Source organism: Macrosteles quadrilineatus, unplaced genomic scaffold (genome assembly GCF_028750875.1).
Source record: "Macrosteles quadrilineatus isolate MER2022 unplaced genomic scaffold, UCM_ALF_1.0 Scaffold_4__1_contigs__length_99947679, whole genome shotgun sequence".
Lineage (NCBI taxonomy): Eukaryota > Metazoa > Arthropoda > Insecta > Hemiptera > Cicadellidae > Macrosteles > Macrosteles quadrilineatus.
In genome coordinates this window covers 97494065-97516151 of record NW_026542597.1, presented here as the reverse complement: position 1 = coordinate 97516151, position 22087 = coordinate 97494065, and the positions used below count along the sequence as shown (strand labels likewise).

At 37.9% G+C, this 22087-nt stretch overlaps 1 protein-coding gene across 1 annotated transcript in view; it reads left to right on the top strand.

Moving 5' to 3' along the window:
• LOC128991627 (integrator complex subunit 7-like) overlaps window positions 1-20334 on the top strand; it is a 33333-nt gene extending 12999 nt beyond the window's left edge. The window contains exons 7-19 of the mRNA XM_054414679.1: window positions 2005-2239; window positions 2776-2875; window positions 3346-3551; window positions 4305-4453; window positions 5242-5378; window positions 5551-5746; window positions 6496-6690; window positions 6874-6977; window positions 7900-7989; window positions 8403-8508; window positions 9477-9575; window positions 10849-11043; window positions 19742-20334. Of these exons, the coding sequence (XP_054270654.1) occupies window positions 2005-2239; window positions 2776-2875; window positions 3346-3551; window positions 4305-4453; window positions 5242-5378; window positions 5551-5746; window positions 6496-6690; window positions 6874-6977; window positions 7900-7989; window positions 8403-8508; window positions 9477-9575; window positions 10849-11043; window positions 19742-19969 (2040 nt within the window). The 3' untranslated portion in view covers window positions 19970-20334. The remainder of the gene's footprint in view (window positions 1-2004; window positions 2240-2775; window positions 2876-3345; window positions 3552-4304; window positions 4454-5241; window positions 5379-5550; window positions 5747-6495; window positions 6691-6873; window positions 6978-7899; window positions 7990-8402; window positions 8509-9476; window positions 9576-10848; window positions 11044-19741) is intronic.
• The last annotated feature ends 1753 nt before the right edge of the window (window positions 20335-22087 follow it).

The window sequence follows — 22087 nt, the reverse complement described above, 5'->3', positions numbered from 1 at the left end:
CATCATCGTCAACCAAAGTCGATTCATCATCAATGCTGTCAAGGAACGCTGGATGGACTACAGACTATAGACACCGAAGTGGGAGACATCGCAGAAGACATGGCTGTGGTCAAACATCTGAAGACCAACGACTGTTCGAGGAGGCTTTATCGACGCAACTGCTGAGGTAGTCAGCAAACAGTTGGTCAGTTCTTCCCCTCCTAAACCTTATTTTAATTTTGTTTAGGTACAATTTTAAAAGATTTTAATCAGTTTTTGTTATCAATTTTTTTTTTCTCTCTCTCTGAGTGGATGTATCTATGTAGTTGAGACGCTGGGGACATCGTCTGGAGGAAATGGGGGGATGTAATGGAAGGGGTCGAATATTGTAAAGAGGAAGTGTTTGGCAATGTTGTGTGAGTAGGCTGGTAGTGTTGTTAAACAATAACTTGTTGTGCTGACCTACTGAAGGCTGTTGCTTTAAGTAGGCCAGTGCACTTGATCAAGGGGTCAGTTTTGTGTGGAGTGGTTTGTGTGGTGCACCTGAGGACGGGGTCCTGCTGGGGGAGCTGGAGCCCAAGGCCCTTGGCCTTGGGTCCAGGTAAGAAAATGTTTAGGGTTTTCAAAATTGGGGTGTAGAGTCTTTTCCAAATTGGGGTTTAAGTTCCTAACTCATTTATACAGTTCCAGTCTACTCTACCTTTTTTGATTGTTAGTTTAGCTTTGTGTTCTTTGTGTTGTTTTGAGTAATTAATAAAGTTGGGTTTTGTAAGCGAGTGCTGAGTTTCATTCCTGAGCTACGTGACCCAAAGTGACAGTACGTATTCCAAGAGGAATACGACCGTTACACTGGTGAACGACCCTCGTCGTGAGGTGCAGCTGTGTGTGTTGCAATGTCTACACCAAGTAGCTCAGCAAGGAGCTCATCTGTGGCCTGACACTAGTGTGGCCAGTCTGGTCAATGTCACCAATCTGATTATTTCAACATGGCTATTGTAGGTGGAGCTGTTGCTGGATTACCTGGTGAACGACCCTCGTCGTGAGGTGCAGCTGTGTGTGTTGCAATGTCTACACCAAGTAGCTCAGCAAGGAGCTCATCTGTGGCCAGACACTAGTGTGGCCAGTCTGGTCAATGTCACCAATCTGATTATTTCAACATGGCTATTGTAGGTGGAGCTGTTGCTGGATTACCTGGTGAACGACCCTCGTCGTGAGGTGCAGCTGTGTGTGTTGCAATGTCTACACCAAGTAGCTCAGCAAGGAGCTCATCTGTGGCCTGACACTAGTGTGGCCAGTCTGGTCAATGTCACCAATCTGATTATTTCAACATGGCTATTGTAGGTGGAGCTGTTGCTGGATTACCTGGTGAACGACCCTCGTCGTGAGGTGCAGCTGTGTGTGTTGCAATGTCTACACCAAGTAGCTCAGCAAGGAGCTCATCTGTGGCCAGACACTAGTGTGGCCAGTCTGGTCAATGTCACCAATCTGATTATTTCAACATGGCTATTGTAGGTGGAGCTGTTGCTGGATTACCTGGTGAACGACCCTCGTCGTGAGGTGCAGCTGTGTGTGTTGCAATGTCTACACCAAGTAGCTCAGCAAGGAGCTCATCTGTGGCCTGACACTAGTGTGGCCAGTCTGGTCAATGTCACCAATCTGATTATTTCAACATGGCTATTGTAGGTGGAGCTGTTGCTGGATTACCTGGTGAACGACCCTCGTCGTGAGGTGCAGCTGTGTGTGTTGCAATGTCTACACCAAGTAGCTCAGCAAGGAGCTCATCTGTGGCCTGACACTAGTGTGGCCAGTCTGACCAATGTCACCAATCTGATTATTTCAACATGGCTATTGTAGGTGGAGCTGTTACTGGATTACCTGGTGAACGACCCTCGTCGTGAGGTGCAGCTGTGTGTGTTGCAATGTCTACACCAAGTAGCTCAGCAAGGAGCTCATCTGTGGCCTGACACTAGTGTGGCCAGTCTGGTCAATGTCACCAATCTGATTATTTCAACATGGCTATTGTAGGTGGAGCTGTTGCTGGATTACCTGGTGAACGACCCTCGTCGTGAGGTGCAGCTGTGTGTGTTGCAATGTCTACACCAAGTAGCTCAGCAAGGAGCTCACCTATGGCCTGACACTAGTGTGGCTAGTCTGGTCAATGTCGCTCGAGGACCACACCCTGCACTCGTCAGTTGTGCGCTCGATGTCCTCATAGTGCTCACTCGCTCGGCTGCAGTGTGCAATGCACACGCTAGGTCTGGTAAGTTCTTATCTGACTAGGATTTTAGTTGTGCAATTACTTAATTACCTTGCACCCAAAAAAAACTCAGGTGATATTTAAAATTGTCTAAAACTTGTCTTTCTGTTATTTCTCAGCTCCAGATTTGCCACTAATTTCTTTAGATGGGTACTCAACCGAGAAAGCCAAAAACATGGTGAAATAGCCATGAATTTTTCAACCATTGTAAAACCAGTATTTGCAATTTCTAAAAATGTTCAATACCAGTGGTAAATGAGGAATGGTTGATTCTTGATACTTGCCGATCGTGGATTCAATGAGGATTCCAGAATCCCCAGCCATTACATCAAAATTGTGATCATCCACCAAATTAGCGAGTAACATTGTAACATTGTGAATTTCCAATAGTAATGACAACTTCTGTCACCTCTGATCACAGACAACCTCTGTTATCCCAAGATTCCTGTCCAAAAAATATCTAGCTAAAAACAGAAATATTTTCTGAATTTGTAATTTAGCCTAATCATAATCTTAAGATGTAAATTTATTTTTTCCAGATTCAGAACTAATGGAGCTTTGTCAAGATACAAGTTACTCCAGCAATGTTGTCATCGCCACCAAGTCTATAAAAATCCTGACACAAGTGCTTTGTTATTGGTAAGTCTTTAGGAAAATAACATTTGTTAATAACTCAATTGTTTCAACTAGACAACTTTGATAAATTATTCGAATTATTTCTTGTAAACATTACAAATGATTATAGGCCTACCTGGTACTGGTATTATTAAAAATCATATCCTTGATAAAGGGAGGGGTTAGACTCTGGGGTTAGGCATGTAAATAACAGCTTATAATGCATTATTGTTATTGTGCATGACCTTACCTATAACATAAGCCCTGTGTTAGTCAAGTTTATCGGTGGAATATTTTGGAAGTCATTATTGATCGATCTCTGTCAAAAAAACAAATAAAAGACAAACAATTGGCAAAAATGAGTGTGTAATAATAAAAAGGGATTTTAAGAACCACGTTTTTCTCTCAAAGGTTTCTTGTCTTATGATCGGATTCTTATATACCACACTCATAAACATTCTATACACTTTTTACAAACATGATGCTTTGCTCAGTTTCACGGAGGAGTTGGCCAGTGCTGGGCTGGATGAGAGACTGGACGCAGTAGAGTCGCTGTTCCTGCTGCTGGCGTGTACAGGCACTGAGGCGGCGGCCATGAGGTCCGTGCTGCGCTGCATCGTCAACCTGTGCAACGTACAGAAGAACCTGTGTCCTCGCTTTGTACAGCTGATAGCGACGTGTCTAGTGGAGGACACTGCTGGTGAGGATGGAACTATTTGGTGTTTGTGACTGAGTTGTGCTTTTCTTTGTGATATTTACTTCTTGATTTGTTTTAGGAATTGTTAGGAATTACACAGGTGATAAACCAAAGTATTACGTAAGACATTTGTACTGATTTTGTACTTTTTTGAGTGATGATTTTGCAAAAGAAATTCAAATACAAAAAAGCAAACAAAGTGTATGGGGGCAAGCACAATATGGTAGCTCAGTTTTGTTTGAGTACTAAATATGTTGTTACTTTCTGAATTTTTAGTTTTTTTTTTACTGCTATAAATTTCCTTGTGTGGTTTGCTTATGTGGTTTTCCAGCTTTTGCTGGGTTTGTATACTTATCTTGTAAAGTGATAAATAGGTTTAGCAGCAGACTTACTGACTGACAAAAAATGATAAAAAATGTACTAATAACACGTAAACACTGAATTTTCATTGAACTACAAGAACAAAGACTCTCTTACAGAAAAAAAAGCTAGTAGCTCCACAACTTTTTCGTTCTACATTTTATTTGTAAATTTCTATCATTTTAGTCAGTAAGGTAAGCCTGCTGTTAAACCAATTCATTACAAAATACTTTTTTTAACCCAGGCCTAAAGCCATTTTTGCCAAAAACATCATAATCTTGTTTAGTTCGTGCCTCTTTATCATCTGAGATTTCAGGTCTCAAAATTGTTTTCTTTACTATTTGTTTGCTATAACACCTCTATCCACCGCAATGAAGTATTGTTCAAATGTTTCAGATTGGTGTTCCGCTCTGCTGTGTGAAGCTTTGGGAGCGATCGGAGGAATGCAGCAACACTCGACCGAGGCTTTCCTTAAGTATTTCCTCAAGAAACTAAACCAGCTGAGTAGTAACGAAAACTCTGCTCAAGACAATACTCATACCAAGGTAAGTAAAGTAGTGCAGATTAAACATCCTCCCCGGTAGCATTATAATCCTTACGGATCATCTAAGGATAATTTTCATGATTGTTTATGTTAAGCCAACAAAAACAGGTGTAACATATTCCTCATAGTTAAGTTTAGAACGAATTACTACAGTTGGGTTTTTGGTTGTCCGGTTGATAATATGATAGACAATTAAATCTGATCAATGGGGGCTCTCGATTAGATTTGGAGTTGTCTGTGGTAGAGAGACCCTTGTAAAATCAACAGTAGACATCTGAAATCAGTGGATGTTGAAATAAGTGGAAATTGACAGAATTGTAAGATTCATAGCTGGGTTTTCTTAGACAGGAATAGCAAGAGTGGAGTGCTAGAGTAGCGATTTTGCCCACTCTGCTACTAGGAAACATTACCTGCCATTAAATTACTTAAGACGAAGAGAGCTTTGTTCTTCGCTTTTGCACATAGGAAAATCCAGCCTAAGATTTGCAACTCAGATCAGGAATTTCGCTCCTTTTTGCTTGTCCTTATTGTGAGTGTCGACGGAAAACTTTTTAATTCAGACTTAAGTGTCTGAAGTGTCTTATGTGATGAGGAGGAAAAATAAACAGTCATACAGTAATTGAAATACTGAAATATCAATGGATCTAAGGGTTTAATGTTAAGGCCTCAGTGTTCAGAATCAGTTAAGAAACTATTGATAAAAGCTAAAAATATTGTTTGTAATTTTTCAGAATATTCAACACATCTACTGATTCCACAGCAGTGTTCCTCATAGTGTGCTTGTTGTAGGTGATGCTGTGTACTCTAGTGTTCCAATGTGTCTCAGCTGACCGGTGGCTTACACTAGGTGACCAGTCCACCATAGAGTCTGTCGTACAGAGTACCAACCTCTGGGCCAATTATAGGATAGCTCGATCAGCAGCCAGGTAACTAACTGATTCTTGGTCAAATAAAACTAACCTAACCTATCTTCACCTAGTGGTCACTCGTCGGTATTTGGCTTAATCAACACCAGTTTTGGCATGAGTTTAAGTCTATTATATGTGTTTTACTATTGAGATTCCTTCAACCAGAGATTTCTTAAAACCACATGTGCAGGTATGGCCACTTCGGTGTGTGTGCTCGCATCGTGAGCCAGCTTCACGAGCACGTATCCTCAGAGAACTTTCACTTCTGGTTGTTGACGCTGGAGGAGGTGAGCGCTGGCGAGGCCAGTCTACGAGGAGCGTCTGCGGTGTTGGACCGCCTCGGAGCTGCTACCACTCACTACTACAAGGCTCTGGCTGCCATCAAGGTGATACTCAGCTGAAATATTGTTTTTTTACTGAAAAAATGTGAAATCTGTTTTGTTGTTGTCTGAACTTCCAATTCCAAGCTTCTGATTGACATAGTTGTGCAAATTTTGAATCACACAGATTGTAACAATTAGTTATGAATTCACCATTTGAGATAAATACTCTACAACAGTAGGCAACGGGGATATTACCTTCTTGACTGTTTTCTATCAGTAAGCTCCTTACATTTTTGAAAATTTAATAAAATGTAAGATTTATAGGGATCCCAACTCAATAGTATTTAAGAGGCTTTGAGGGACAACCTTGATAAAGCTTGTTGAAGTTGATTTTTTGAATTCCCTCAAAACGTCATCAAACCCAGCCAAAACTAAAAAAAATCACAAAATAAAACAGAGAGCTGTAATAGTAGTCTAAAGCAGAAAAAATACTGGGATAAAACAATAGTAGGTTCAAATTTAGATGCTAGGCGAACACAACAGACCGATCTGCACAAGCAACCGTCTGGTGGTTCAAGCAAGACCCTGGCTCAGTGGTAGTAGTCTCAAGTAAAGTTCTCTGTGTGAGTTTTCTTTTGTTATTTTATTTTTCATCTTTGGCTGAGTTTGAGTTCTAATTGTTTTGTTTTAAATACTTTCTAGCCTAGGACAGTATTGGATTCACAATCTTGAAATAAGATTCAGTATTGACAATCGTGATAGTAAATGTCCGCAGTAATCCCCAAAATAACCTGGTATTGTTACATCTGCAGGCGGCCAGTACGCCGGGACAGTCCCTGGTGTTCCAGACAGAGTACCTGCGCCTGCGTTGTGAGATGCTGCAGTGTTTGTCCCAGCTGGTGGCCACCTGCAAGAGCTTCTGCACGGCTCCTCCACCTGCCATCTCCGCCACTATAGTGCAGACCACACGAGACGATCTGCAGCGCTTCGGCAACATCACTAACCGAGTATGTTTGATTTTTAATGTACAAAGCTTTAAATGAAATATTTGTAGGACCAAAATTAGCGAGAGGTTGTAGACTTTTGGATACATTAGTATAGACTCTGTAGTCATTTTTATTCAAAAGGAACATCCATGAATGAGCTAACGTTTATATTTGATTTTATTTATTGTTTTTCATTGGTTGCAGTTACGGAAGTGTATCAAGGAATTTCAGACTTGTGGGGAACTTTATTGGAAACTTTACCAATCAGCGTTTGACGCCGACATCAGCTCATTGAACAATATTCAAATGTATCCTTTTCATTATCTCTACAATCTCTACAATGTTTTTAGAGAAAATTTAAGGAACGGTCTTCATATTTTTTGTTCATCAGGTGTAAAACATGTAAGGATGGATGGGAGTAATGGGTTTAAACATAAATGGGAGAGCACACATTTCCCCTAAAATAAAAAAAAAACGAAATAAAAGTTAAAATATGGTCTTTAAGACACATTATGATTTTTTCTTTCAGTTGAAGCAATATTGTAAACTATCTCCTTTGATGACAATATGTGACCACCGCCACTGATTATGGTGACACTGTAAAGCTTCGACCTAATGCCATAGACTATGATTACCTACGATCATGGTGATATTGAAAACCATAATAACTGCAATAGTAATGATATTGAAAACCATAATAACTGGAATCGTAAAAATATACTTTTTAATACTTTTCGATGAAATGGCGACCATACAAAGTAGGTATTTTAAGCCAAGTATGAATGGGGGTGAGTGTAGGATGAGTTTAGTGAGTTAATATTTTGGTAGCGTCGCGGACTTCGGGCCCTAGGCAGCGATGTCGTGGGTTCGGATCCTGGTCACTGCCACTAAAATTTATCAGTACAGTTCACCTTTGAACTGTACTGGCTCACTCCTTGCTTTGCTGTATATATAGACCAATTATGGTAGCAGAATAGTGACAATCACCCTTAATATGATTAACATTCTCCTGCAATCATGACCAGTAGACACCTTATTATGTGGTACACATCTCAATATTTTGCCCGCAGAATGACTTGTGACACATAAAAGTTGCAATCATAAACAGTCGCTGATAGCCTAAGTTGCAATCATAAACAGTCGCTGATAGCCTAAGTTGCAATCAGGTAATTAGCAACAACACTGTCACCGTGTAATGTGTATGTTTGACTCCTTGACTGTGTACAACAGACTGCAGCACATGTGTGCTCTTATGGCCCACAATATAGAGTGTGTCGCAGTGACCAACCACCAGGGCGACGAACCCGCTCTTGATGCCAGGTGAGAATAATATCTAACATACATTGTAAATATTTTGATTGATATGTTAAATTGGAAGGGCTTATTGCCTGAGAGTTATTAGACAAGGACGTGATAAACAGGCTTATCTAGCTAAAAATCTTAGACAACCCACTTCACTGAGGTAATAAAAAAGAAACACTGAATGTTTCGTCGCCACTGGCCTCTTTTTCAATATTGAGAGGCTTTGTGTGAATGTATGTGGATGATTGTAGTTCTACTGCCTCTGGGTTAAAATACACAGTTGTGTCCCATCGTCCCTCCCATAAATAATTCCTCTAGATAGTAGCAATTAAACCTAGGCTTACTTACTCTTACATGCCATTGTTGTGTGATAATTGCTTGTATAGAATGGTTTTTATAAAGCAACTGATGTCAGTGTTTTTTGCATGCAGTCTGCAGAAGAGCTGCCTGGAGACACAGCTGATGGTTCAGTGTTGCCAACGAGCTGCTCTCACAGCACGGTCAATAGACAAGTCCATCAAGCCTATCACACATTTGGTAAGTATACTGGTAAAATAATGGTTCATTATTTATTTAGTTTGCATCCGGGCCACAAAAGGGGTTTTGAAAGCTCAAATCAAGTGAGAAATCAAGTCAAGAGTGAGTAGTTCTCCCTGGTTATAGGTGCTTTTTCACCATCAAAAGTATTGATACCCTATTTGTGGACAACTATAGGCACCAATATTATATTTACTTAGATTTGGTTACAGTTGCTAATCAATTATACAAATTTTGTGGTTCTGTTATTATACTGATCTGTTTTTTTTTTTTTTTTGTTGAATAATCAATGAATAGTAGTGATGGGGATCTTGAAAAAATCGGATCCGGATCTTCGAATCCAAATACAGATACGTTTTTTTTTTTTTTTCAAGGGCGGATTTTTTAAATAAAATAATTCATATGGCTAGACTACCACCTATCGCGATGTCTTTCTAACACAGCTATTCGTATCGTAATCTTCAACGCAGTGCGAGTGCAATGATGAAATGATTTCTTTAGTTTTCATCATGATGGTCGCAAGCTTAGTTTTGTTATTACTGATTATATATGGACCTTTTGTAAGACAACATTACTGATTGAAAAAAATAGCAACACAGATCATAATAAATCCGACACAAAATTGATACAAAAACCTTTACTAATAAAGGAAAAAAATATAACCTCTTTGCTGTCCAGTCCAGACATTGGTTGAAACTTCCTATAGTGTGTATGATGGAACCTGTCTCCGGGCCCTTCGTCTGCCTTTGCATGTCCCGCGCCTTAGAGCATTGGCCAGCCAAGTAGACGGAGGGAGGTTCAGGACACAGGTTCCATCATATGGACTCTAGTGTGGTGAAAAAGATATGCTTAATCATTTAAAGTAACTCCTCTTTTGTCCCCGGTTCTCATGCATCATTTGTTGTGGTTAATCATGTTCTTGCATTGAGAGTTGTAAAATTCTTAACTCTGGTTTATTTCTGCCGCAGCACTTGGAATGTCTCATGAAGCAGGTGGAGGTCATCTTGGAAGGATCTTTGTGTCTTCCTCGCTTCTTCTTCCAAGTTCTGCAGTCTACAAGTGTTAAGGTATCAACTTATTCTAATAAATAGTCAATTATGTGTAGAAAGTTTAGTCTGTTGCTTACAGCTGGCCAAAAATATGAATTATTACTTAGATTATTAATTATGTATTCTCAGTGAGTAATTTATATACAGTAGACTCCCTCTTATCCGAACTCCTCGGGACCGAGGCCAGTCCGGTTAACGGGTTTTCCGGTTAAACCGATGTCCCCAAAAACTCGTTAAAACGGGCTGTTTACTGTGATATTTGACTTAAATCTAGGAGAGCATTGTATTTAGACACGTGATCACTGGTCTCAAATCTTTCCCACGAGAACAGTCGTTCCAGTACCACCCACTTCCTGCCGATCTAGTCCGGTTAAACCAATGTGCTGATAACAATTGTCCGGTTAAAGAGATGTCATTTCCGCCGAGTGTAGTCCGGTTAAACCGGATTAGAGGGAGTCTACTGTAGAACAAGAATTTTAATCCTTTTAAGATTATTGTACTGAAAAACTCTGTTCACAATATTTAGGCTGTTAAAGGGGTAGTTCCCCCACCACTTTTTTGTATTTAATATATGTTGCTTAATCACCCGTTGAGCATTATTATTTTAATGCTGGGTCAAGTGGAAGGGATAGATTTCTTCCCCTGAAACCGCCTAAATATTGTGAACCGAGTGTAGGGTTAGGTTATTAATAGTATTCTTGGTGAGTAATTTATGCAAAACAAGAACATAAAACTTTTTTAAGATTTTTGTACTAAAAAACTATACTATACTCTTTGCACAATATTTAGGCAGTTTGAGGGAAGTTTCCCCACTACTTTTTGGTGCTTAATCAATATGAGTCAGTATGTCGTATGTCTGTATGTTGCTTAATCAGCTTGTTAAGCTATTATTTTAAAGGGAAGGGTCAAGTGGAGGGGGTAGATTTCTTTCCTCAAAACCGTCTACATTTTGTAAGCCGAGTATAGTCCTCCAGTCTCCTCTAGCTCTAGCCTGTATGTATATATATACATAGCCTGCCATATATATATATATATATATATATATGGCATGCTATTTTATGTGTAATCTGCTCTAAGTTCACAGGCAGGTTACACGTATAAGATTAACTATGGCAGGCTATATATATACAGGATAGAGCTAGAGAAGACTGGAGGACTATACTTGGTTCACAAAACTTATGCGGTTATATATATAGTCTACACCAGTTCTATATCTAGCTAGCCCTGTAGCCTTCTCTAGCTCTATATCCAGCCTATGTATGTCTACACTCTACCATGACACCTGTTACAGCTGGCAGTCACTCCGCAGCCCAGAGTGAACGGAGAGTATCTGAGCGTAGCCGCAGGGTCCCAGCTGGCTGTCAAGGTGGAAGGAGTGATACAACATGGCTCCAGACCTGGGCATTTCCGCTCCGTCAAAGGTGTTCTATTGACGCTCAGTTCACAGCTTACCTCTCGCCCACAAGCCACGTCTACTGACACTAAGGTGAGAAAACATTTGTTGCTGTTTATAGCGTTAATAATTGTGATGGGCTTGAAAAACTTCAACGGTGTTTATTTTTAGCTTACAGGGTAAAAATGATACGCTTTAGTGACTTAAATGTGTTCGGAAGATTCAATTGTTACTCTGTAAGTGATTTATATTCAATACAAAGGAAAAGAATATACACATCAATGTTGGTTAGTGGTTGCCTCATAGAGAAACGCTGAGTTGAAGGCCATGAGTAACAGGCGGGGGCGGCGGGGCAAAAATCAATAGGGATTCTTAATCCTTGGTACTAACTCTATGTATTTACTAATTACTATTACTGGTAGTTTTGCCATACTGACTTTGAGAGCGAGTCATTCAAGTAAAGATGTTCAAATTATTTATTCCAAAACAAATGTTTTTTTAATGACCATCTTTACCAAGGACACATAGATAATTTCAAAAAATGATTTCATTGAAGGAATACTGCAGCTTTCTAACATATTCGGATACCGCTATTTAAGTTCATAGTGGTTTTCAACGTCTATTTTTTGGTCAGTGGCTGCTGCCAGTTGTTTTGCCCTCAGTGCTAGGCTAAGACTGGGTCTAACCTCAGAAAATGCACTGAAATTGAGTGGTGAAACTTCTAGCAGCAATCTACAACTTACAATGACATGGTTTACGCAAAAAAAAACACTATGGATTTTAATTACACCTGGTTGCAAAAGTCTACAAATAAAGATAAAAATGCAAATCAAATCAAATCAAATCTTTTTATTAGGGATGGACGGGTCCCGAAGTTTCGGGAATTTTTCGGGAAAAAAATATTCCCGATTATCGGGACGGGATTACATTTGACTCGGGAATTTTTCGGGACGGGATTTGGTCCGATCGTCGGCGATTTTTCCGCTTCGCGAGTGCCGATAACGCCGTTATTGCGAGCGATAGGTCCGCGAACGCAGGAGACGAAGTCATTTCGACGATTACGCCGTGACCGCGGAGTCCTACCGACGACCGCGCCGTGACCGCGAGTCATACCGACGATCGCGCCGTGACCGCGGAGTCCTACCGACGATCGCACCGTGACCGCGAGTCATACCGACGATCGCGCCGTGACCACGGAGTCCTACCGACGATCGCGCCGTGACCGCGGAGTCCTACCGACGATCGCGCCGTGACCGCGAGTCATACCGACGATCGCGTTGTGACCGCGAGTCATGACGACGATCGCGCCGTGACCGTGGAGTCATACCGACGATAACCCCGTGACAGCGAGTCATGCTGACGATCGCGCCGTGACCGCGAGTCATACCGACGATCGCGTCGTGACCGCGAGTCATGACGATGATCGCGCCGTGACCGTGGAGTCATACCGACGATAACCCCGTGACCGCGAAGTCATACCGACAATCGCGCCGTGACCGCGAGTCATGACGACGATCGCGCCATGACCGTGAGTCATACAGACAATCACCTCGTGACCCGCGAGTCACAAGTTTCTATAGGTACCGGTACCTGTAAATTGTTACCCATTTTTTGGTTTTTATAGATCAGTGCCACAATGGTAAAAATTGATTTCGTATGTCTTTTTTGGTAACTGCAATACAGTACTTTCTTTTTATGCACAGAAAAAAATCCCGTCCCGTCCCGTCCCGAAAATCGGGAAGGAAATAAAAATCCCGTCCCGTCCCGTCCCGAACTAAAAATTCAATCCCGTCCATCCCTACTTTTTATTGTCTTTCAGCTCTACAAAAGCAATTGACATTGTCAAATAGCATCTTATCATTAAAGCATTAAACATAGTCATAATAAATAACAGGAAGCTTGATCTTAAATAAATTATTTAAAACTTATATCTAAAACCTCCAAGGACAAGAACTTATCTACAGAGTAAAAACATTTTAATTTTAACCATGAATCAAGGACTGTTTTGAATTTTTTTATTGGAATCGTTACTGCAGAAGGGGGCAATTTATTAAAAAATTGTATACTAAGATATTTGTAGCTATTGTGTGTAAGTGTAAGTCTTGTAATTGGTAAGTTGAGATGATGGCTATTTCTTGTGTAATGTTTATGTATGTCAGATCGGATGCTATACTGGTCTATATTCTCTTTTACGTATAATAAGCAATTTAAAATGTATAAAGATGGAAGGGTTAGGATATTTAGGGCCTTAAAATCTGCTTTGCAATCTTCCCTGGGCATTGTTCCTCTAATGAACCTGACTGCTTTCCTTTGCCATTTGAAAACGGTTTTGGCTCCTACAGAGTTACCCCATAAGAGAACACCATATTGTAGGTGAGAATGGAAAAATGCGTAGTAACAATTTAGAATAATTTGTTCACTTACATTGTTCTTTAATTTGTTAAATAAAAATACAGTTCTAGCCAATTTACTACATAAAAAGTTTGTATGCTCAATCCAATTCAGCTTCTGATCAATATGGATTCCTAGCAATTTTACTGATTTATTGTCATTAGAATTTATTCTAAGGTTAAAATGAATTTCTTCTGTTTTTGAGTTGTTAATCCTTAATTCATTTCCCCGAAACCACTCTTCAGCCAACTTTAACACCCCATCCCGTTCTTCAAGTGCTTTGTTCAGATTTTGACCACTTGTGAGGAATGTAGTATCATCAGCATAAAGAGTGGTTTTACAGGGAACAAAACAAGGCAAATCATTAATAAAAACAATAAAAAGTAGAGGCCCAAGGACTGATCCTTGAGGTATGCCAATTTTGATTTTTAACATATTAGATCTTGAATTATTTACCTGCACCAGCTGGAAACGGTTCACTAAATATGAGCTTAACAGATTTAATGATTTTTCAACTACTCCGTAAAAAGCCAATTTTTTAATTAGAATTTCATGAGAGACGGAGTCAAAAGCTTTAGCCAAATCAATTAATGTTGCAGACATATTAATTTTACCATCACAACCGTTAAAAATATCTGTGATTATATTTTCCAAGGCCTTGATTGTGGACAAATTTGATCTAAAACCAAACTGACTATCACAGAACAAGTTATTTTTTTCAAAATATGAATAAATTTGTTGGTGTAGACAGTGTTCTAATATTTTAGAAAGAATTGGGATTAGAGATATCGGTCTGTAATTATTTGGATCAGTTTTTTCCCCTTTTTTGAAGATTGGTATTGTAACTAATATTTTAAGACATTCTGGAAAAATTTCTTGTTCAATCATCATATTATATAGAATGGTAAGTGGATATATCAAAAGAGGGCCTATCTTTTTGATTACATAATTGGAGAAGCCATAATAGTCTTCAGCCTTAGAACTACTTAGTCTATTAATGGACTCTATAATATTTAATTGGGAGATTGGTGACCATTGGAATTTAGTATCAACCTTTCTTGAAGCTGAGAGTAGAGCAATAGGGTCCCTTGCACTTTGTCTGTTAAGTGAACTGTTATTATTCAGTGGTAAACAAGCAGAATTTACAAAACTATAATTTAAAACATTTATATCAACTGGAACAGAATTTTCCATCTTAGAATCATTGATTTCATTCTTTATTACATTCCAAGCAGCCCTAACTTTATTTTTTGAATTTGCAATGTACTCATCATTAACCTTGCGCTTAGACAATTTTATTTCATGTCTATAAATTTTTCTCAGTCTTAAATAATTTAATCTATTTTGTTCACTCAAGTGAGACTTGTCCTTATATATTAAAAGCATTATTCTTATCCTTTGGAGGCGATCAGTGTACCACTTAGAGCTATGTTGAGATGCTTGCTTGATATTGTCTTTATTGTTTATTTTAGTAACAATGGGACAGTTTGATTCAAAAATTAATTTTAAATTGTTAATAAAATAATCAAAACATGCATTTATATTATTATTAAAGGGATACAATTCATATGACCAGTCAACCATATTTAAATCATTTTGAAATGAATTAATAGCTTTGTCAATTAATATACGAAATTTAACCTCTTTCCTGCTCTTATTGAAAAAACTACTCATCTTTAACCATAATCCATCATGATCAGATAGACCTAAGTTAATACAATCAAAAGTAAAGTCTGTGTTTGTTAAGTTACTAATTATATTGTCTAGACATGCTTCATATCTAGTCGGTTTTGAGTTGTGACAACAACAATTAAATGACTTTAACATATTTAAAAACTCATTTACATTTTTTTTCTTTTCTCTAATGTCAAAATTTATGTCTCCTGTGATAATTATTTTACAGTGTTTGTATTTTGATAGTTCCAATAACATACATTCAAACTTATCAATAAACATTTCTTCACTAGTAGCTGGAATCCTATATACAGAAATAATTATAGTTCTATACTGTTTTAAGATTATTCCACATGCTTCAAAAACTGTTTCAATACAAATTTTACTTAAATCAATTGTTTCATATTCCAAATCTAAGCTTTTTTTTAAATATATGGCAGTGCCTCCTCTAATTGTGTTAACTCTACAGTAAGCAACTGCTAACCTAAAATTAAAGGGAACAGACAAGTCAACATTAAAATCTTTCAACCAGTGCTCATTAACACATAATATGGAGCAGTTTAACATATCCAAACAATATTGCAGCTCATTTAATTTGTTTTGAATTGATCTTATATTAATGTGTAACAACATGAGATCATTTCTATCACAACTTGGGATGTCATTTATTTTAGGATGGTTATTAAGAATTTTGTTTATCGAGCTATCAGTTGAGGCTTTATATTCTGTAAAAAATTGTTGTTGTGACCAGCTATTCTACCACTTAGTATACTATTTACAAAATCTTCACTTTTTTCATCACCACTAGAGGCCTTATTTGCATTTTCACTACACTGTGTTGCGGAGTCAGAGGTCGAGGAAGTAAGTTGAGTCACCTGGTCTGCTGTAGTGTTGAGTAGATCACCCTTGTCTTGTTGCTGGTTGTCCTGCGTCGATATTCTTCCTTCTGTAACAGTCCGTGGTTGAGGTTGTGCCTGCTTCGGGTTCAGAGGGAATGATGCAGAGGATGTTTTGTTCACAGACTGAGTCTCGGATGATTTGTTGGTTTTATGGTGAAATGATTCCGTTGCAATGGCCTGTGTGAGGTTCCTTACAAACTCAGAATATGGCTTTGTGTTCTTCTGTTTACTTGAAATGTACTTCTTTGAGATGACAATAATAACTGATGCAGCAGTGGAGCTTTGGAATTCAACTATATATTTTGCAAAGTGTTGTGGTAAGACACGGTCCCTTGAGCATCCCAATGGAGAACAGATGAGGGTCTTGAAATTTTGTTTTTTAAATTCTTGTATCAACTGCTGAAATGCTTTATTATAGAGCTCATAATTGGTGTCGCTGGGTTTTCCGTAGAATTTTGACTTTGTAACCAAACCAAATACACTAGCTCCACTTTTATGTTTTTGTAGCGTTAAGTTTGAGTTGCAGTAGTCAGCAGTTGTTGGCTTCCCAAAAAGCTCCTTGAACGGAACCGCCACTCCAGCACTCATATTTTTGTCGTGATCAAGATCAGCTGATATGCAATGGGCGAAAACTATGTCCTTATTATTTATATGATCTTTAATAACATTTGTCATGTCTGCTTCCAGTAGTTTAATTGTAGGATCACTAGTGATTGAAACTGCATTGTCAGAATTTGGTAGACAAGGTGGTGCTGAATATGAAGTTGCATTCTGCTGTGGTTGCTGTGGTTCTGCTGTGGGATCTCCAGGAACCTTTGGTAGTTTTTTATCTCCGTGATACCAATTTTTTAGGGCATTTATTATGAGGAACGCAATTTTTGACTTGCCACGGCCATTAAGGTGCAGTCCGTGCGTTGTAAAATGGAAGCGCCGAAAATCATCCAGATCTATTACAGAGAGATTGTCCATTTTGTAACTCAACTCTCTAAAATATTTATTCATTAGCAGTATATCTAAGTTGTCCGGATCATTTTGTGCTTTGTCATATCTAATAGGGATTGTACAAAGGAAAACTGGCCTATGTTTGCAGACTGATTGTAATTTTTCTTCTAGTTCTTTATACAAAGTTGGTAAGGTGCCGTTCAGACTATCATTGGTGCCCCCTAATATAATCAGAGGGTTGTCTTTATCAATAGTAGTTGACTCGAGTACTTGTAGAAGAGTGGTGTTAGCTCTGACATAGCCAAAAGTATTTATTTTTTCAGAACTGAATTTTTGAATTTTCCAGGCTATATGTTTACCCTGGCTGTCTGCACAAAGTGTTGTCTTGACATTTGGGCAAATATCAGTTTCAGATATCGTGGTTTTTGTGTTGTGTGCTTTATTTACATATTGTAGGGTATTTTGCTTTCCTAGTGTACTCTCATGATTTCTTCTTCTCTTCATGTTAGCAGGAGGGACAGTGGGCTTCTGTGTACAGTTCATTGGAGTTTTATTTTCTTGTTCAAGTGTATGGAGGATATCATATCTGTTTTTTATAGGTAAAGTAGGATTATGGTTTGTTTCGAAACTGAGATGTTTTGATTTAGTTAGTACTTGAGTCCAGCTATTTTGCGACAAAGCATTTTTGATTTCTGTGTTGCTTTTTTCAATGACCAAGGTATTTAATTTTGTGTCCTTCTGAATCATTAGAGAAAAAAGTAATTTGCCACTAACTGTTGAGGGGCTAAGAAGAATATATGCTAATTGTGCACGCTTTTGAATTACTTCCTGTTCTGTCAGCTTCTTATTCTGAATGGAATTAATGTTCAAGAATCCAGTAGTAACTACGTCATTTACTATTGACTCAACAACCCAACAACAGTAGATACCACAATCATAACTATTAGGCTGTTGTGGGCTTTTTAATGACAGAAAGCTAGCTGTTGGTGCTTTACCACCCACATACTCTGACAGTCTCTGAGCAACTTTTTTTGCTGAATGAAGATTGTAGTTACCAAGAGAGTCTGCATGGTAAAATTTATTTTCATCTCTGTCGAAGATCAAAACACTCCAGTGTGATCCACTGCCTTCTCTACTTACTTCCTCCGAGTCATTTATTGGCATGATAGTTATCTTTCTTTCTGTAACTTTTAGAGGATCTAAAAAAGTATGAAAGTCTTGGCTATTCTTTACCGCATGCACTATCAACGGGTTTATTATAATACATGAGTTTGGAATTAGGAATTTATTACTTAGCATATCGAAGTATGGTTGGAGAGACAGATCTGAGAGCCAGTTGGTGCCTAATAACTCTGTCATAATCATTGTTTTATTTAGCAACAGACTGTCAGTTTGGGCTCCCTTCGATTCGCTATTTTTTATACTCTCTTGCACATGTGAAACAAGATCATCGGTTGAAGTTGCATATTCAGATGTATCAGGTACACACTGTACAGAAAAATCTGTCATATCTGGTACAATTTTTTTCGGAAGATAGTCTGGGACGGGAAAAATCTCATTTGTGTATTTCATCAGACGAGTATCCGACTCAATGGAGTGATCAAGCACACATTTTAATTGCTCTTTTAAAGTTTCATTTTGTTTAACTAAATGCATGTTTTTTCCTTGTAATTCCAAAACTGTAGGGGATGCTAATTCTTGTGATTTATCAGTAATATCCAGGGGGGACTCAGATGGTGTAATGAAAAACTGAGGAGTGGATGTCTCGAAGAAATTCTTTTCATTAGATACTATACGGGCAGGGGACTCCTGGGTAGATGAGGTTTTTGGAGATAACAGTGATCTCATAGTGACAGGATGAGGCCCAGAGTGTTTAATGTTAGATGCAATAATTGCTGACTTAGCTGAGTCAGTTTTAATAACTGCATTACAGTTTCTTCCAAGGCAACGCCATGTCAAATCACCATTTTTCGCCACATAATTTTGTCTATATTTATAATTGTTAAAAATGAGATTATCCTTTCCACTTTTTGATTCCTCAATTTTAAACTTCATCTTTGTAGTCAAGACAATGTTTTTCTATACAACAAAAATATAAGTCGTAAACAAAACATGCATTGGTTAAAATAAAAGTATGACAGGTATGAAAATATATAACCAAGATAATAATGAATGAATGATTATGATAATGATAATGAATCTCTTCAATGTGTAAACAGATAAAATATTATATTCTTCACAAATATGATCTCAACAGGTGTAATATCTGGGTTTGTTGCTCCAATATTGTTATTGCTCCAAAGGTCAGGTCTTGCTTGGTGATAAGCTGGTCAGCTGCAAATACGCCTTGGGTCAGATGTATCAGGTGGGCAGGGGGTAGGGTGGGGATCCAAACAGGAAAATACTGTTTGTGTCAAGTAGTCTGTAAGTTGTTTCCTGTTTATCTTGATGTGATTAAGTTCTTTACTTTGTAATTAGCCATTTTTATTTATTTTAAAACAGTGGTCAAGTTGTAAAATTATTGATAACTGGTAAATAATAATGAAAGTTAAAAGATTGTGCTCCCAGTGTCCTTTTCAACAATATATTTGGTTGGTGTTTAAAACATGTGCTATTGGCTAGGAGAAATGTGAGTATTTTTATAAGTCCTTTTAGCTGTACAATTTTAAAAGCTTTTTGAAATTTTATAACTTCACTTGGATAAAGATACTTTACCTATAATTTAAAACTGTAGTTTAGTCACACACTTTTAAAATACACTGTAAAAAACTCAAATATAATGGCTCATAAAGAATCACAACCATATTGTTTTGAAACTGCAGACGACGTTGCAACATTTTTACTCCCACTAAGTATTGAAGAATATTAACAATTTTGTATTACAGTCGGGAGATGGTGGTGTGGTGTTGTGGCAGAGCGTGACGCCACACAGAGATTTCTTTACAGCTCAGTTCCTACTGGCGCTGGGGGCCGGGGGTCAGCATACAGTTACTGTGGAGGCAGCGGTGCAAGACGACGGGGGCAACGTGTGGACCACCGGCCCCCGCCAGACTCTCAATGTCAAGAGTACAGACGACGCATCCACCTCCCGTACGCCCCGCACCTCCTTCTAGCCAGTGTATGTGAAATAACTTGTACATAGAATAGAATTTTTACTACTTTGGACTTCTCAGTTGTAAGTAGTGTTTAGATTAATTTACAGATTTGGCTGAAATGTAAAAAAAATATTTTGATAGTTCATTTTACCTATGGTTAACATTTTTCTTTTAGCAAAAATTTGTTAACGCCATTTATTTAGCCTGATTTACAAAAAGGTTTGACTATCGAGACCAAGTCGATCTTTAAACTATGTAATAGTATTGATAAGACAATACTTTGGCTGCAAGTGATGGCAATTGATTAGATCTCAAGTATTTCCAAGCTTTTTAATAAACAAAGACCACTGTTGATTGTATTTGCAAATGTTTTGCTTCCCAAATAAGTATATTAGTTAATAATTATTATTTTTTTTTAATTAATATTGTTCCCTAATATATTTTTTATTTAAGACTTTTGATCATGTTAACTGTCACGTCCTTTTCAAAAAGGTGGGTAACACAATAATTGTAATTTTTATAACAAAAATATATTTATTCTCTTTAAAACCATTACAAAAATCCACAACCATATTTTTACACAAAAAATATTTTGGACCTTTTTGTGAACTCACTACCACTATGTTTTTCAGGCAGAAACTTTATAATTAGGGGTCAGCCAGACCTTTTGGCAAATAAATAAAAGGTTAAAATACCTGATTGTCGCCTTGTGGTCCAAAGTATTGTCTTAGTGGATTATGTACATTTCGGCGCGAGCGCCATCGTCGGATCCGTATAAGAACTATTAACAAAACTTCCCTGAACAGGTGCGTAAAAAGTTCACAACACAAAACACACATAAAAACCGGTCGACCGTTAACTAACATAGTTTTTAACTTTTGCTACGCGTGCACGGGCAGGATATGGAGGTGCTCCAGACGTGAGTCGAGACTCGGACTGCAATCCAACATTATTTTTGAAACATTAATACAAATAAATAATAGCCGAAACAATGCTTCACTACCTACATCACCAGGACAAAGGTCAGATCACGACCAACTCCCGTCTTCAGTCGAGTCTCAACACACGTCTGGCGCGCCTCCATATCCTGCCCGTGCACGCGTAGCAAAAGTTAAAAACTATGTTACATGTACATACGGATCCGACGATGGCGCTCGCGATGAAATGTACATAATCCACTAGGACAATACTTTGGACCACAAGGCGACAATCAGGTATTTTAACCTTTTATTTATTTATCAATCAATTGGTCCGGAAACACCTCAACAAAATATGAAGACCTTTTGGAGTCCAAGTAGTCGGCTAAAAGTGTCAATTATCCCTCCAGTTGTGCGGTCAGTGATACGATTTTTTTTGCAAAAAACTTAAAACCAATAGAAATTTATTGCCAAGTTTGTGAAGTTTACGAAAACAATGTAATGAAGCAAAGTTCTGTATGAAAATGGTACATTCAGTTTAAAAATAGCCGAACTGATGTCAATTAGTCATGACAAAACCAAGAGCGTTGTGACTGTTGGAACTGTTCGCTAAAGTTTATGAAAGGTTAGCGAAAAACGCTGATTCAAGATAGGCCTAACAGAGTTTTCGCTCCAGTTTCACGGACATTGTTGTTTGAAAATATCTAGGGATGGACGAGATTGGATTTTTAGTTCGAGACGAGACGAGACGAGATTTTTTATTTCTCATAAAATTTCGAGACGAGATCGAGACGGGATTTCCCTTCTCATACACAACGGGAAATACACGTTCAAAATTTTTAACTGATTTTGTAACATTGTTAGATGACTGTTTAAATACAAAAATAATGATAATAGGCAAGAATATTTACAATCTTTTATTTAAAAAAATCAGCATAACATTTTTTTATTAATCACGCCTAACTTATTAAAAATGCCTACGATTAGGAAACATAGTGATATCAGTTAGGATAGAGTTCAACTTATCCTAAAATAAAATAAATCATAAAAGCAATATTAATTTTTATAAAATAGTTAGGTACTTGTTTTGACTTTTTATAGTAATAAAACATTCCTCACACTGCTTACACTTAACAAAACTTCTCAAATGTTATTAAAGTAATATTATTAAAATAATTAAAATTAAAGTAATATTTACATTTAAAGAATAATTGAAATA